The 15,340-nt window shown below is 39.7% G+C and overlaps 1 protein-coding gene across 4 annotated transcripts in view; it reads left to right on the top strand.

The window, feature by feature from the left end:
* Positions 1 to 15,340, top strand: part of PLPPR5 (phospholipid phosphatase related 5) — a 113,133-nt gene that overhangs the window by 45,074 nt on the left and 52,719 nt on the right. For all 4 annotated transcript variants that reach the window (XM_083846421.1, XM_083846422.1, XM_083846420.1 and 1 more), the window contains 3 exons: positions 3,137 to 3,269; positions 5,610 to 5,860; positions 14,029 to 14,205. In XM_083846421.1, coding sequence (XP_083702547.1) covers positions 3,137 to 3,269; positions 5,610 to 5,860; positions 14,029 to 14,205 — 561 coding nt within the window. The remainder of the gene's footprint in view (positions 1 to 3,136; positions 3,270 to 5,609; positions 5,861 to 14,028; positions 14,206 to 15,340) is intronic.

Raw genomic sequence — 15,340 nt, 5'->3', positions numbered from 1 at the left:
AAGGTTTTCTCAGCCTTTGGGAAGGATCTTCTTTGCTTTTTAACAACTGTTAAAATATCTGTGAGCTAAGAATTTTAATATATGTTACTCTTCATAAAAACTGTAGTGATCTACAACAATATGCACCTGTCAGACAGAAGAAGGTAAAAGATACCTCCAATATCCTCACTTTTTTATTTCACTGCAAATTACATTTCTGTACCTGAATTTGTATAGCTCTGTCCAAAAGGTTGTTGACAGAGCTTTCAGATTCTCCATAGCATTCCTCACTGTCAGTTTTGGAGTATTCCAGAAACTCTTTGCCCTGAGACTCGTTGAAGAAATGCACAAGTTATTCTCTTGTCCTAAATGACATTTATTGACTTGTTGCAGCTCACATATGGAGTGCAAAGGGCAGTACTAGTCCCTGTGATAGAGGAGATACAGAAATTATTTCCTCCTGGAATATGCCAGGCATACAAATCACAGTAAAGGGCAAAAGGGAGATGGCTGTTCCTTTCCTCTACCCTTTAGAGCTGACTATTGCCAGTGGTGCCAGAGAGAAGGGTGAAGGGTTGCACCGGGTCTCCTGGGACTTACTGTGATTGGAGAAGATTTTCCTTCCATTTCTGAAACATCAATAGGCTGATTACTGAGATGAGCTGTGCTTGTGGAGAAGGCTGGAGGAAGGGAGAACAGCTTATTTGAGCTGCCAGTACAGAAAAACACAGAATCTATATTTATTGCCAAATTCCAGAAGGATTCTATCAAAGTAAAGCCACAGAAGCACAGAAATGAGTGCCTGTTGTGCTCAGTGGTATATCCCACCCAGATTGCTTCTGAGCGTAGTGCACTAGGCCTGCTATAGCAAATATTTTATCATTGCTTAATTCTGCCCTGTTCTGACCCTTGCACCTCTAAGAGCATTTTTGTTCAGCTAAGAACTTGAATACGGATCCCTGCTATTCTTGGAGTGGTGGGTTTTCTTCATCCACGTCACCATCAAAGATGGGAAATGTAATAAAAGGAAATTGTTGCTAGCAGCAAGGAACCAGATACAGCTGATGAAGACAAGTTGTTGGAAGTGACCATCTCTTTTTGTATAACTGAATGAGCAGTTATTCCATTTGCTGACCCCAGCTTCTCTGCAAACCAGAAGGAAAGAACCCTTGGTTTATGATCAGCAGATTTAGAGAGACTGCTCAGAGCAGGAGAGTTGACCATGCTGGCTTCCCTTTTTCTGGATTCTGCTTTTTCCTAGAGTTTGGAAATCTGCAATAATTTCACTAAAATTTATTGGGTTTGGTGGAAAAAAAAGAAAATCAATTAAACGGGAATGTTCAGATTGCCTAGTCCCTGATGTGTCAAGGGAGTTGCTGTGACTCAACATAAAAATCTTAGTGTTTCAATTCTCATCTTTATTAATCATATTAGAATTGTTTTTTGGTTTTTTGTTTTGTTTTTCTCATGAGAGCTGTAGGAGTCATTGGGCTGAATTCTTGTTATCATTGTCACAATTTTGATGAACTTGGATTGAAGATTGAGTTGCATTTCATAAGTGTACTGATCATTTATTAATTATAGGTGAAAGAACTGTACTTCAGTATGCAGAAGATTTTCTTGCATCAAAGTAGAGAGTGGATACTTGTTAGTTCAGGTACTCACATTTCTGTTTCATCTAAAAAGGCTACAAGGATCTGAAGCCAGAGTAAAGTAATAGAAGATGGCTTTTTCTCTGACAAACTGAATTTTGCTTGTTAAACGCCACCACAAAGTTATTTTTATTTGTGCCACATTATTTATGAGAAGCCCTTTTCTCCTTTTTGGGTCACAATTTAGCCAAAAGTCATCTGTGTATATTCAAGAATAACTAAGTAAGGTCATTAATTGCATTCTCCTGGTTGACAACAAACTGTGTGTATGAGCCATTTCCCACAGTTTTCTTTAAACTGTGTGTTTGTTTTTTTTTAAATATAAACAATGCTGTCTGTAGAACTCTTCATATCTATACTGATATATGAAAAAGTTATTAATTTTCTGTTGGGTCAACGGGTTAGAAAACCTAGGCAAATAATATGATTTGACAACAGTATTTCTTGTATTTGTGTAGCATTAATGCTTTAATTTTGCTGGTCTTCATTCCTGTTTAGCAGTGTGATGTACCTATCAGTAAACTTTAATGCTATTCACACAGAAGAGAGAAAGCACCTTTTCTTTAAGTCCCACAGTGAACCAAAGTTAGAATACAGTGGCCATCTCTACGCTTTTTGATCATACCTGTTCTACCTGCAGTAAAGCTTCAATATAAAGCTTAATAATAAAGCTTAATACACGCTTACGGTTTGTCCTTGGCTATTAAGGCTGAATACCATAATTGTCATAAGTAAATTAGGAGTCATGTTTTCCCGTACAGGTAAATACGTGTCTTAGAGGGGATATTTTACATTCACAATCTATATTTTTCTTATTTGTGAGTGTGTGAGAATTTTTAACCAATTATATTGTTCACGAGCTATAGACAAGAGAACTTGGTGTAACGAATACAAAACAGGCCATGCTTAATGTTAAAATATCCGTGGCGACACTTTGTTCAAGCTTAAGAAGCAAAGCTAAAGCCATGCTAGATAAACTTAGGTGGAAAAATATGGATCAAACCCTGTTAAGTATCTACTGGCAAACCAATTCTCTATTGTGAACTGGAGCTCTGTTGTGAATTTTTCTCTGCGGTGCAAAATCTGGAGCCCACCCATGTGAAGTGCTGAATGTTAGTGAAAGCCATGTCGGAACAGAAAGTGTTCAGCATCTTCCAGGATTGGCCCTTACTTTGGTCCCCATACTATGCGTTAGGAAGCTTGTTTTTCTTGAACTACTAGTTATTCTTTTTTCCCTCTTCCTGAAAACTAGGTTATGTTTTGTTGATTCCAAGTCCTGGTTATAGAAGTTCATTCTCTCTTAGTGCAGATAAAGTATAGCAAGCCATATGGCCTATTTTCCTCCTAAGAAGATTAATTTACAGAACTTAGATCACTTATGTTTCGTTTTGTGCTGGTTTGGTTTTGTTTCCTTAAGATGAGATTGCCACCTCTGTAATACTAGTATATTTTGTTTGCTGTAATCTGATGTACCATTTTTCTCCCCTTTTTCTCCTCCCCCTAAGATTATCGCTGGAGAAACTGCAGTGTTTTGTCTACAGTTAGCTACAAAGGATTTTGAAAACCAAGAAAAAACAATATTAACTGGAGACTGTTGTTATATAAATCCACTGGTGCGCAGAACCATCAGATTCCTTGGTATGAGCAAAATTAATGTTTCCATTTTCTGAATCAAGTATGTCTTAAATTTGACGTGGGGAAAATATTCAGATAAACAGTATTTCATGTGTAGTCTTAACTTTGGTGCAATGGCTTCTTTCCTTTTGGGGAGCAAATTAAGTTTCTTGGAATTTTGGATTAAAAAACAGTTGCAGAAACAGCAGGAAGAATAGAAAAAATTGGGACCATGAGAGGCAAAAGACAACTGGTGAGCCCTGACTAGGGTGAAATGGAGAAGGGAAATATCCTTATGCCATATCTATGGTCAGTAGTTTCCTTTTGGTTACACACACATACAGCAGCCAAAGTTGAGGATGTTGGGATATAAATGTATGTCTGAAAGCAAGCCCCGTTAAGGTACTTTCCCAGCCTGGAGCATATATTGTAAGCAACGATAGAGGACTGAATTAAATCCTTAGTCCGCTGAAGTCAGCTGTAACAACAAAACAAACAAAAAAACCCAACCCTCTCCCAACTTCAGTAAATACGAAATGTCATGCTTTCTACTTATTTCATTGGAATTGTATTTTGGGGAGGGAAGTACCACCACGAAGAATGTCTGTTGAATATTCCCAGATGCTGCTTTTGAATGCATGCAGGGATGTCATAGCAGGGCTCAGTCTGTCAGTTGTTTGCTTCTCCGTCCTGCTTGTATCTAAGAGAAGCAGCTGGAGCACAAAGCCCTGGGGCAGCTGATCCTCTGTGTGCCCCCGCCGCTGGGGGAGGAAGGGGGCGTACAGCTGTGTCTGTCTGCGCAGCGTTTGTGCGACAGCTGTGCCCACCTTCTGCAAGCACGATTGCTCACTGTCACACAGGAGTGCTGGAAGTCATTGAGGGTGAGACTGTCTTGCACAGATCCAGAAGGGGGGCGGGAGAGATGCGGAAGAGCTCTTCCTGCTCCAGTTGCTCTGTGCAGGGGCTGTGCAGTCAGTGTCAGCGCTTCCTTCCCGCTTGGTGGGCCCTCCTTGCTCACAGAAGCAAAAAACAAAGCTGGTGGGAGGGCAGGGATGAACAGCGGCCTTTGCACTGTGCCACCAGGCAAGGCATCACTACCCATTATGCTCACAGAAAGCAATGTGGCCACCTATTCTGGGGCAGTGCACATCCCCAGGGCTTGCTGAAAGAGCCCTCCTGTGCAGTGCCTGGGCACAATCCTTTGCTCACTAGTGTCTAGCTGCTCAGGGTGAAGTAATGCTAGTGTGACCTTGCTGACCAGCCAGAATCCCAGAAACCATGCTTGGTATTCCAGTTTTGCAGAGGAAAAAACCCTGACCTTTAAAAATGCACATGCTTCTGTGGCATCGTGTCTGCTGTGGTGTGCATCCATTAATGTCTTCATCCTCACGGTGCCCCAGGAAGCTGGGAATAGCCAGAACTCACACTATATTCACAGGGAGTTGAAGTATGGGAAGGGCAAATTGATTTGCCTATGGAAATACAGGAAATCTGTAGCTCAGGTGGAATTTGAACACACATCTGCTGGCTTAATCTCCCAGTCAGAGTGCTGTGTTTGCATTTCTTTCCAGAGCTTGCTTTCTGCTTCCAAAAGGATAGAAAGAGACCTCAGAATAGGAGAAATCTGTTTTCTTTTAGATCATCAGATACATGCATTCCTTTCTAATGAACAAGAAGTACATATGCTTAATGCTTTGCTGATATGTCTGATTAAAAACATGCTTTAGCATAAGAAGCTCCTCAAATATATACATATTTAGCTCATTGTGTTGATATTATGATTCATATGCCATGCATAGAGTTGTACCCAGTAGCAGGCAGATGAAGACAACTCGTGCATGATAGTATTAAATTATTCAGTACTTCATCTTCCTTACAGCTGAGCGAGAAAAGAAAATGTCCAGTATGTGTTACATTTTTTTCAAGTTACCTCACCACTTAGAGCCTGACTTCTCTGGTTCTGAAACAGATTTTTGGGGTGAAGAATTTGCCTTCGTCACTTCTGTTTGGTGAACATAGGCAAAGGCTAGATGGCAGCATAGCTAGCTATGCTGAACAGGTGGAGACACATGGCTAGGGGGCTCAGGAAAGCAGGCTGTTTGTATGAGAGGTGAGCATACTCCCCTGAAGGATGGAGAGAGATTGGGTGTGTGGGTATGTCTCATCATCATTTCTGTGGTTGTGTAGGAAGTTATAATCTCCAACATCATCCAGGATCTTTAGGGTACAGTCTAGCCTATGTACACTTGGGAGTTGTTCATGTTCTTAAATGGAAGAAGCTGATTTGTTACTGCAATAAATATTATAATATGTTGTCCTGGAGTGAAATTGTCAGGATATTTAACTCTTTGTTTCCCTCTTTAGGAATTTACGCATTTGGACTGTTTGCTACGGACATCTTTGTAAACGCTGGACAAGTAGTAACAGGGAATCTTGCACCACATTTTCTTGCACTTTGTAAACCCAACTATACAGCACTTGGATGTAAACAGTATACACAATTCATCAGTAGTGCACAAGCCTGTACGGGAAACCCAGACCTTATCATGAAAGCCAGAAAGACATTCCCATCCAAAGAAGCAGCACTAAGCGTATATGCAGCTATGTATCTGGCTGTAAGTATATTGTGCTATTTAATGTCACTATAATTTTGAGAGTACATGTCTCAAACTATTGGTGGGGGGAGGAATGGAGGGAAAATAAGACAACTACTGACTTTCGGTTTTCTGTATGTAAACCTTCTGTGTGTTACTGTGAAGCCTTTGAGAATTTGATTCATTGACTTCATTTTGAGAATTACAGATGTAGTGGTCCTCTGAGCCTTGAAAGCTAAGGAAGTGTCTAGGGTAATGCAGAGGGAGAATAAATTGGTTAGAATGGTTATTGGTGTAGGATAACCAGGTTCTTGGTTTACTTTTTCTCTGTTGCCAGAGAATCTGGGAAAAGGCTGTGTTGGGTGGTAAAGAAAAAAGGTTGGGATTATCTGTGACTGGTAGTAATCCCTTTCTTTTGTCCCTTGTTTTATCTGAGTACAGATTAGTAGAATTGCATGTGGCTTTGGTGGGGTAAAGCAGACGAGTGGGTACATGTAAGTGTCTGATCTCACAAGTTTCCTGGATCTGTGCGTATCCGTAGGTACTAGAATTGATATTTATAGGTACCTCAGTGCTCAGGCTCTTATACTGCATTTAAGTAGGCTACAAGACAGTCCATCCTTTCTTCCCTCTCTCCTCTCTGACACAGGGGGTGATGAGCAGGGCTGGGACAAACTGCTGTTTACTGACTGGCATCAGAGCTGGTGCTGAAGCTATTCAGAAGTGCTGGGAGGCAGGTGAGAGGGCAGTAGTCATGAGTCTTGCTCAGATAACTCAGTGCAATGTTCCCTGGCTTAGTCTGGAGCGCATGTTGTTCCTTTCACAAGCAGAAGAGCATTTTCTTAGTTGACTCTCCCTGGGGCACCCCTGTGGAAATCTTCCACCTGACCTGGGCTTGCAATTGCATTCCTTTATAGCCCACTGGAAGGACCCAAAGCTTCCCTCGCAGTGTCAGTGGGGAGCAAGGCAGGCGTGTGCCTCGCTGGTCATGGCAACAGTCATCCCTTCTGTGCCCGATGTATTTCAGCAGTGGTCTGTATGGGGGTGCATGTACCTATATGTGTGCATATATATATATATATATACACACACATACATACACACACGTGTGAGTGTGTATTACTTTTGAGTGTGTATCACTTTTGAGCATATATATTTAATAAACTGCCTTAATTCTTGATTGATCTGGAAGCTGATACTTGTCAGCTGATACTCGATACATGGCGGCAAAGATCTCAAACCCATCCACAGGCAGCGTGCCAGCACCGTGCTTCTGGATATGGTTTTCGAGACAGTTGCTTAAAATCTGCAGCCCTGACAGCAACATTTATCTGAAGTTCCTTGTGGGCAATGCCACCTAGAGATGTGGATTATCAGTTAGTACAGGAAAAATGTTATCTGCAAATAAGAGATGAGCAATTAAATTTTATTCTAACTTGAGGCAAGTGTAAGACTCCTAATAGTATTGTCTTTATTTGGGGAGATATCTGAGGCTTTGCTTCACTGAAACATACCTCTAAATTTGGTGCAAGCTATTTTAGAAAATATTCAGCTTTCTACATTTTAATTGCTCCTATTTTTCTCATCCATCTGTAAAGATGGATTTCCACTGTTGCCATGAGTCACAGTAACTAAAGGAAACCAACTGTTCAGCTGCTGCAGAGCAGAAAAGAAAATAGTATTAATACATTTTTTTTTTTAAAGTAGGCATTAATAAAGCCTAATACCTAGCATCATGGCTTTTGATATGAGCTACGGTACTTTAAGCAAATTTTATGGTGTCTCTGATTAACAACAATCAAAAGTGGAAAACAATGTGATCTATTTAATGACTTCATAATCTTTCCATAACTGTGGAAATGGATATATCCCCTGTCACTAGTTTACCACTGCGATACGTGACAGTGTCATCACTTAACTAACGCACTGTGAACTGCTGACGGGATTTCTGAGCTCTTACAGGCTGCCTGAAGAAATTAATTACTATGATGTATCAGCTGAGTGCTAGCCTGAAAATTTAGGTCCTTGCTGCAATATTGTGAGTCTTTTAAAAAATAATCAAAAAAAAAGATCCAGTTGCATTTTTGCAGCTAAAAATACAGTTTGTTACACACCAGGGAAAGAAATGCAATGTTCTAATATCTGAGGTCATGTCCTTACGCTGTCATGATGTTTATTGAGAAAGTTGGCCCTGAATAACAACTTTCTCATCGTTATTCACTGGAGAAGAATATTTAAACAGTAGCCTAGTCTTTGTATGAACTGTGGTACAAAAGTTATTGAGAGCACGGACATAAAGACCTCCATATACTACTCAGCTAGTAGCATGAGCATATCCTTTCTGATACAAAATGTGCTTTCTTTTTGGTTAACAGAAATATTTGGGGGAGAGGGAGGGATTGTTTCAGAATCCTCCCTGGACATTTCAGCCAGCTGTGTGCAAAATGAAACCAGCTCGAAGACATAAGCAGGCAGCAAGCTGATCCGGCGTCCTTGCTTTCTGAGGTGGTGACGTAAACAGACAGACTTCACTGATCAGTCATATTTCACTGATCAGCCCATTTGAAAACAAAACCTATGCTTTATCTAATAATCCCGTGGTCTTGTTCCATGTAAGTGCAGCCATGTCCTTATCACCTAGCATCTGTGCATATTGTCCTGTTAACAATAGCTTTTTTTCATCTAAGTTCTTGAGTTTTCCTTTTTCCCCCCCTCCCCTCTTTTGTGAGTGGGTGGCTGCTATGGTAACTTTGAATTCCCCTCCTGCTGAAAGTACAGGCTTTTGCAAACAATTGTACTGCTAATATTTAGGCCTCTCTGTAGTGTTTGTCTCCATTGCTTTCTCTCAGGACCTATCGAGACTCAGCAGCTGAAACGGTGAATGGCAGCACTATGGTTAGATGTCTTCTCTACCCTGCTCCAAATGTGTATGCTTTCAAGGATCCATTACTTACCTTCTTAAGAGTTTTAGGTTTATTTATCCCTAGTGTACCAAAATCTTCATAACAAACTATCATAAATTATTCCAAAATCTCTACCTTAGCTGGCTGGATATTTCTTAGCTGTCTGCTCAACTCATCTTAGATCTCGTGTGTGTGTGTGCTGGAGTTGGGATAATAAGTTGACTGCATCAGCATTCACTTCTTATCAGCATTGCAATTCACCCCTTCTCAGCTGAACAACATCTGCTGACATAGGTATTGAGGCAAATGTTGTGGGTTTATTAAATAGAATATAATTGTATGAGGCACATTTTAATATGCATAAGCTGACACAGCCTGGACGATTAGAGAGATATTTTGAAGCAGCCCTTATGCACGTACTTTTTTTTTTTCTCCACAACTGACACAAAAATGAGAAGTCATGAGTCTTTTTTTGGTAGGATTTTAAAGTGATCTATGAAGATGTAGTCAATCTATTCCCATGGATTTAAATATGAGACTATGACTAACAGTTGTCCTTTGTTGCTGCAAACCTAGGGGATTGATCATTGCTGGCTGTAGTTTAAAACAAATTTTGTTTAATTCTACAAAATGTTGCTTTTTCTTACTGCATTGGATGAGCAGTAGGCAACTAACCTATCCAAAGCACGAGTTTTGAACTTGATGCTATCAGATACATTTCAGACTTGCTTTGGATTTGTAATGATAGAGGAGCAGGTTTAATGTTTTGATAATTAACATAGCCCTTAGGTCCATGGGCTGCTTTTGTTGCTCTGTACTGTGAACCCCTAGCCACAACTACAGCCTCAGGCAGGGCTAGCAGATGAAGCTGACAAATAATTCTTTCCCATCTGCAGAGCTTTTGTTGGGACCTTGATCTTCTGTTTTGCAAGGTTCTTGCTTCTGGACGTTGCTGTATCATCCCTGTTGTTTAATGTGTTTATAAGTCACTGGGAAAAGACAACAAGGCGGTCTGGGTTACAGTGCTGGCAACGTGATGATGACGCTCTGCCCAGTGTCACTCCTTGATCCAGTCTTTAGGTGCAGGTCTCTGCTGATCTCTGAAGATCTTTTTCTTGAAGTGCCCATTTGGTTCCCGTTCTATGGGTAGCTGACAGGGGCATGATGGGCCTCTGATAGGCTTTAAGGGAGTATTGAGTTGCAACAGAATCCTGGAGTCTGGTTTCTTGTTGCCTTTTTAATTTTAATTTTTTTATTTTATTTTATTTTTTGGGAAGTTGAAGGATTAAAGGATTTTGGAAGCTTTTCAGGGACAGTGTTAGGAAAGTGGAATTTCTTTTTGGTATATGGCTCAGTGAGTAAAAGTATCCACTGACACTGATTGTACAGCTCTTCATATATTGGATGCTTCAGACTGGATAGCAAAGTTACATTACAATTTGGTTTGGGGATTTATCTAAAGACCTCTGGAGACTTCTTCTCAGTCAGTTCTTCATTACAATTCAGTCGCTCAAGATAATGACCGCTGTAGACTGAACTAGTTCTAGGTAATATTCGGGTGTATCTTACGGTCTTGATAAGTTGAAGAATACCTCTTCCGGTTGCTTAAAATTGCAACTGTGGGGAATTCTTAATGGGACACTTCATACTAAGTTCCAGCATTTCTAGAACTTTCTTTTCCTTTTGCCAACCCAAGCCTCTGACTTTGAAACCCAAGTTTCGCCAAGGGTCTTCAATAATTACTGTAAAGTGTATCAAGAAAACTGGAGAAGTCTTCAAAAGAACTAAAATTTTAAAAAATCTTCAGTGGGCAGTTTTGGTTGCAGTGAGGCCCAGATGATTTTAAGGATAGGACTGTGGTTTGCTCTGGTAATAATTTGACCCAGTAATTCCTTCCAATCAAGGAAGGTGGAGAGCTTTTATATTACCAGGCAGGATTCAAACTAAGCATTGAGCTTGGTTGCAAACTACAGCCTAGCCCACTACTTTTCCATGTTTTTGATCTCTTACTATCTCTTTTCTTGTAGCTGTGACAAACGTTGAAAACTGTGCATTCCTCAGGTGGAAGATCTATAACTTATATTACTTGCAGGAGTCTTTTTTTTTTTTTTTTTTCTTTTAGTGCTAGTACACTATAAGAGCAAAACAAAACATGGTCATGTTTATTTGGAGCACTGCCTGGGACAGGTGCCTGTACAGTGATTCCTCCCATGTCCGCTTGTTGCTTCATGAGTCATTTTTCTCTGCCCACTAACAGACTGGTTTGTCCCTTTGTCAGTACCCCCTGACCATCTGCTTCAAGGGGAACCACAACAGCAAGCATGGAGGGCATCTGCCTCCATACTTCCTGGGACTCAGTGTGAATTGATCAGACAGGAAAATTAACCCTCCTCCTGGCTGGTGTGCCCAACCTGATGACTAGCTCCACTCTAACTAAAATGGAAGTCTGGGACCTCGCTACGTTTGTGTCTGTGTACGGAGCTTTTCTTCCAGAATCAAGAAGAAGAAAGCTACTTAATTATATTTTATTTTTAATGCAAATCAGATCTTTGACTGAATTGACTGATTAATATATAGTACTAGAGCTGCTAGAGGAAAAGTTTAAAAATGGACGTCTGTGAGTCCTGACTTGCAGGATTCAGTGTTTCCTATACAGAGCTTTGAAAACATGTAGACTTGTCAATGCCATATTCCAGTAAGAGAAGTTTGTCCTGTTTCTCTTGATTAATTGAATACTGTCCGTAATATCTTGGTGGCCGTCCTTTAAAGAAAAGATAAAAATGGTACCTGTGCTGGCAGATCCCTCTGGTTGTTGTGAATAATGGACTGGGCATGGCAATCTTGCCTGTGTGCATAGGAAGGGACTTAGCACATGGGGTCTTTGTTAGTCACATGAGGCACAGGATAAGTCTGCAGTTGTTTCTGCTTGCTGAGTGCTTTGTCTGAGTAAAGATTTGAAGGACATGCTTATTGTAAAAAGAGTTACTGAGAATTTTCTGCAGATCACTCTGCAGTTCAGCTTTGTATTAAAAATGTTGAAGTTTGACTGAAGTACTGAAGAATCAACTATTTACATTGTGTTTTGACTTCATAAAAATTGAGATCATCTTCTTGGATGATGACTAGGTGTTACAGAACTGAAATACATCACTAAGATCTACCTTAAACAAATTACACCTTTTTGGTTTGAGCTGATTTTTCCTTCTCAGTAGTCATTTTGAGTGTATTCCCCAAAATAGAATTATATGCAAGATAGCTTCCTGCTGACTTCTGTGCCAACTTCACCCAAGCTATATATGAAATGTGGTATCATTCCTGGGCATTCAAAATACTAGAATATTTTCTCAAGCACCAGATGTTCTAACACATAGTGTTAACGTGGGTAACAGTGGCAGTATCCACAAGTACAGCAAGACTCGCTCAAAGAGAGGGTTGCTGGGTGACTCAGCATGCACTGCCCTGTAGCTTGAAGGAAACTGCTGGGGCTAAAGAGCTGGCAATGAAAGTTGCAGTTATCTTGTCAGCATTCCACGTGGTAAGAGCAACTCACTGAAGAAGAGTTTGCAAAAAAAATTAAGGAGCTAAGATTGAAAGGATAGTCAGCGAAGGGAGAAACACTATTTCTTAAATGAACTAGGAAGGAGAAAGGATAACTGTGGGTTGGAAGTACAACCCTAAACTCTTTTTTTTTTTTCAAAACTTTGCACTGTTTGCACTAGTTGAAAGCATGCTATTAGTCTGCTGTTTGTCACATAAGGTACGTTAAGGTACACATAAGGTACATGTAATGTGTGTGTTGCAGTACTCTGCTGTGATTTTAAGCTGCCTGCTTATGTTTTTTCTTTTCTTTTTTTTTTTTTTCCCTATGCCTTGGTTATTTCTCTAGTGTTTTGAACAAAATGACTGGCAGATGTTCTTATCAGACAAGCTCTGACCACTCCTTCCTTCCTGGAAGTTAAATTACCCTAACTGTAACCACACTTCCTAATATTTTTCTTGACTGGATTATTGCAGCAGGGCCTAACTTGTTAGTGAGCTAATTCAGATCAAATTTCAGACAGTGAGAAACAAGCCAAAAGGCTTCCCATTTGTTAGCCAGAAAAGAACCAATTTGTTAGTGCAGATTCATCTGTTTCCCTTTGCAGTTCAAAGTATTAACATTACACAGTTTGAGTTTCTAGTGAACCCCCACGAAGAAACTTCTATTCTTCAGTCCTAAAACTTATAGCACTTTGTCTAAATGTGAAGGATTTAGGGATTTCGGTCGTTTAGCTGCAGAAGGGTCTTCTACAGAAAGTAAATACTCCCCACCCCCCACCCCACCCCCCCATCAAAACCTATTCATCTGAAGTATTATTTTTCAGGGTGAAGCGTTCAAACAGCCATAATGCCAAGATTAAATATAAACAGGAGAATGGAAGTTCAGAGCTTTGAAATTCATTTCTCCCATGGGGCCATCAGAATTTGGGAAGCTCTGGCTTAAACCCTGTAGTCCTTAATGCACCTGCTCTTAGGGAAGAAGAGCTGCTCTATTACCACGCACTGCTTTTAATTCAGTTTTACTGCACAGGGACAGTTAGACGGCAAGCAGAGGAGAGCTAGATATCTCAATTTCTTGGAGTTTGTATAAAAGTTTCTGTATTTAGGTTGGTTTATGTGGGGAATTAGTACTAAATATCTTCAGTCAGTGTCTGTGAGGTATGGGGATGTATCCATCCAGCACTGGTTGAAGCTATTACGTTTTGTTTATATGAGCAGATGCTGATATCTAGTTCAATTTCCATTGCTTTTTGACAATGATCTTGGAGGTCTCTTCCAACCTAGATGATTCTGTGATTCTGTGAAGTCTCTAGTTAATAACACGGAGAAGCCATGTATGAGGAAGAAAGGCATTTGCTAGTAAAAACAAGGCCTTGATGTAGCACCTTTCAAGAGATCTCTTGCTATTATTGCTAACACTGGGTAATGAAAAGTCAGTCTCTCTCTCTACTTCTCTGCATAAATAAATGCGTAAATTGAGAACGATAGGATAGAATTGTCTAATTTGTGTGTTCTTTTGGGGGCTTTTCAGGTTCATGTAAGCCATAAAATTGCTGTGGTCTAATTCTTATTCTGTAAGAAGAGTTTCCTCTGAGAAAAGGGTGTGAAGACTTTATCTTGTGTTACACTTTCTTACTTTCTTGGTTCTTTATACCCTCCCACTCCCCAAGTTTCAGAGATTCTCTTTACCAATTAGTAGAATATATTGTCAATCGGTCTTAAACTTTCTTCCTTTCTACTTTTCAGATGTATATCACCAGCACAGTAAAAGCCAGAGGAACAAGGCTTGCAAAACCTGTTCTGTGTTTGGGCTTAATGTGCTTAGCTTTCCTTACTGGAATCAACAGAGTAGCAGAGTATCGAAATCACTGGTCAGATGTAATAGCAGGATTTGTAATTGGAATATCTATAGCAGTATTTTTGGTAAGTGCATATTTGTGTCACTTCTGTTGGAAAAATATCAGTATATTGGTTTGTATCTCCTAGCAAGTATTAGTAAACTTGACTTTTCAGACAAAGAGGTGATTCTATTTTTTTAATTATCAATTTCCTTAGATATATTTACATACATTCAGAAATATCAAATAAAGGGTTGATCAAATTATCTGTTTTGACTTTCTTGTAAACCAGACTACAGAGTTTCAACCAATAATTTTTGCATCAAGCCCTACTTTAAGCAACTACATATCCCTCAGAATAACATCTATTCATAATTTAATTTATAAAGCATTAAGTGCAGTATAATGATACCTACACTGAATAAATTATAATTGATCACCTACGCTGAATTGATACCTACACTGAATAAGTTAATAATTTTCTGGCTTTAAAGTAATCTTCATGCTCCCTTTGACCTTTTTTCATACTAATTCAGGCTTAAATTGAAATTCTAAGTTATTCTCAATCAAAAATTCTTGTTTAGCTTCTTCCTTTTCTGGAGCTGTGTTGCAATACCAGATCTTTAGTCACAGTCCAGTGTCTGTCAGAGAGCTGCCATTAATCTATTTATCACCTTCACCAGTAACTTCAGTGCAAGACTATAGAATGGAATAGTCACTCCTGCTTACTGCCTGCAAGTTTGTCTGTCTGACAGCTTGTATTAGTACTAAATATAACTTTGAAATATAACTGATTTTTTTTTTCCCCATGAAATTTCTTTTGATATTGATTATGGGATCTCAAGATCTTGATCTCAAGATCTTGGATCTCAAGATTGGCCTTGGCTGTGAACTCACACAGGAATGGCTGAGGTGGGCATTTTCACTCATCTGATAAATGTGAGGGCAGCTTTAGGTCTTCTCTAAAATATACTTTCTGGCACTTCCAGTTGTTTCCTTCAACACAAGGTATCCTGGAGCTGTATTTGTTTTTGCATTTTTAAGTTTTTGTATTGTGTTTGTGCCCCTAAAGTTATAAAATAGAGCACAAAAGAAATCTGTCCCAGCACATTTTCTTATATTTTGTGCTGTATTGCATAAATTCATTTAAGTAACATGACATCAAATTTAGTTGTGTTTTGAAGATAATACAGTTGGCAAGCATTGTCTCGGCTGAGTGT

Source organism: Anser anser (genome assembly GCF_964211835.1).
Source record: "Anser anser genome assembly, chromosome: 8".
NCBI lineage: Eukaryota > Metazoa > Chordata > Aves > Anseriformes > Anatidae > Anser > Anser anser.
Note: the sequence above shows the minus strand (reverse complement) of the source record. Positions and strands in the feature narration are given on the sequence as shown.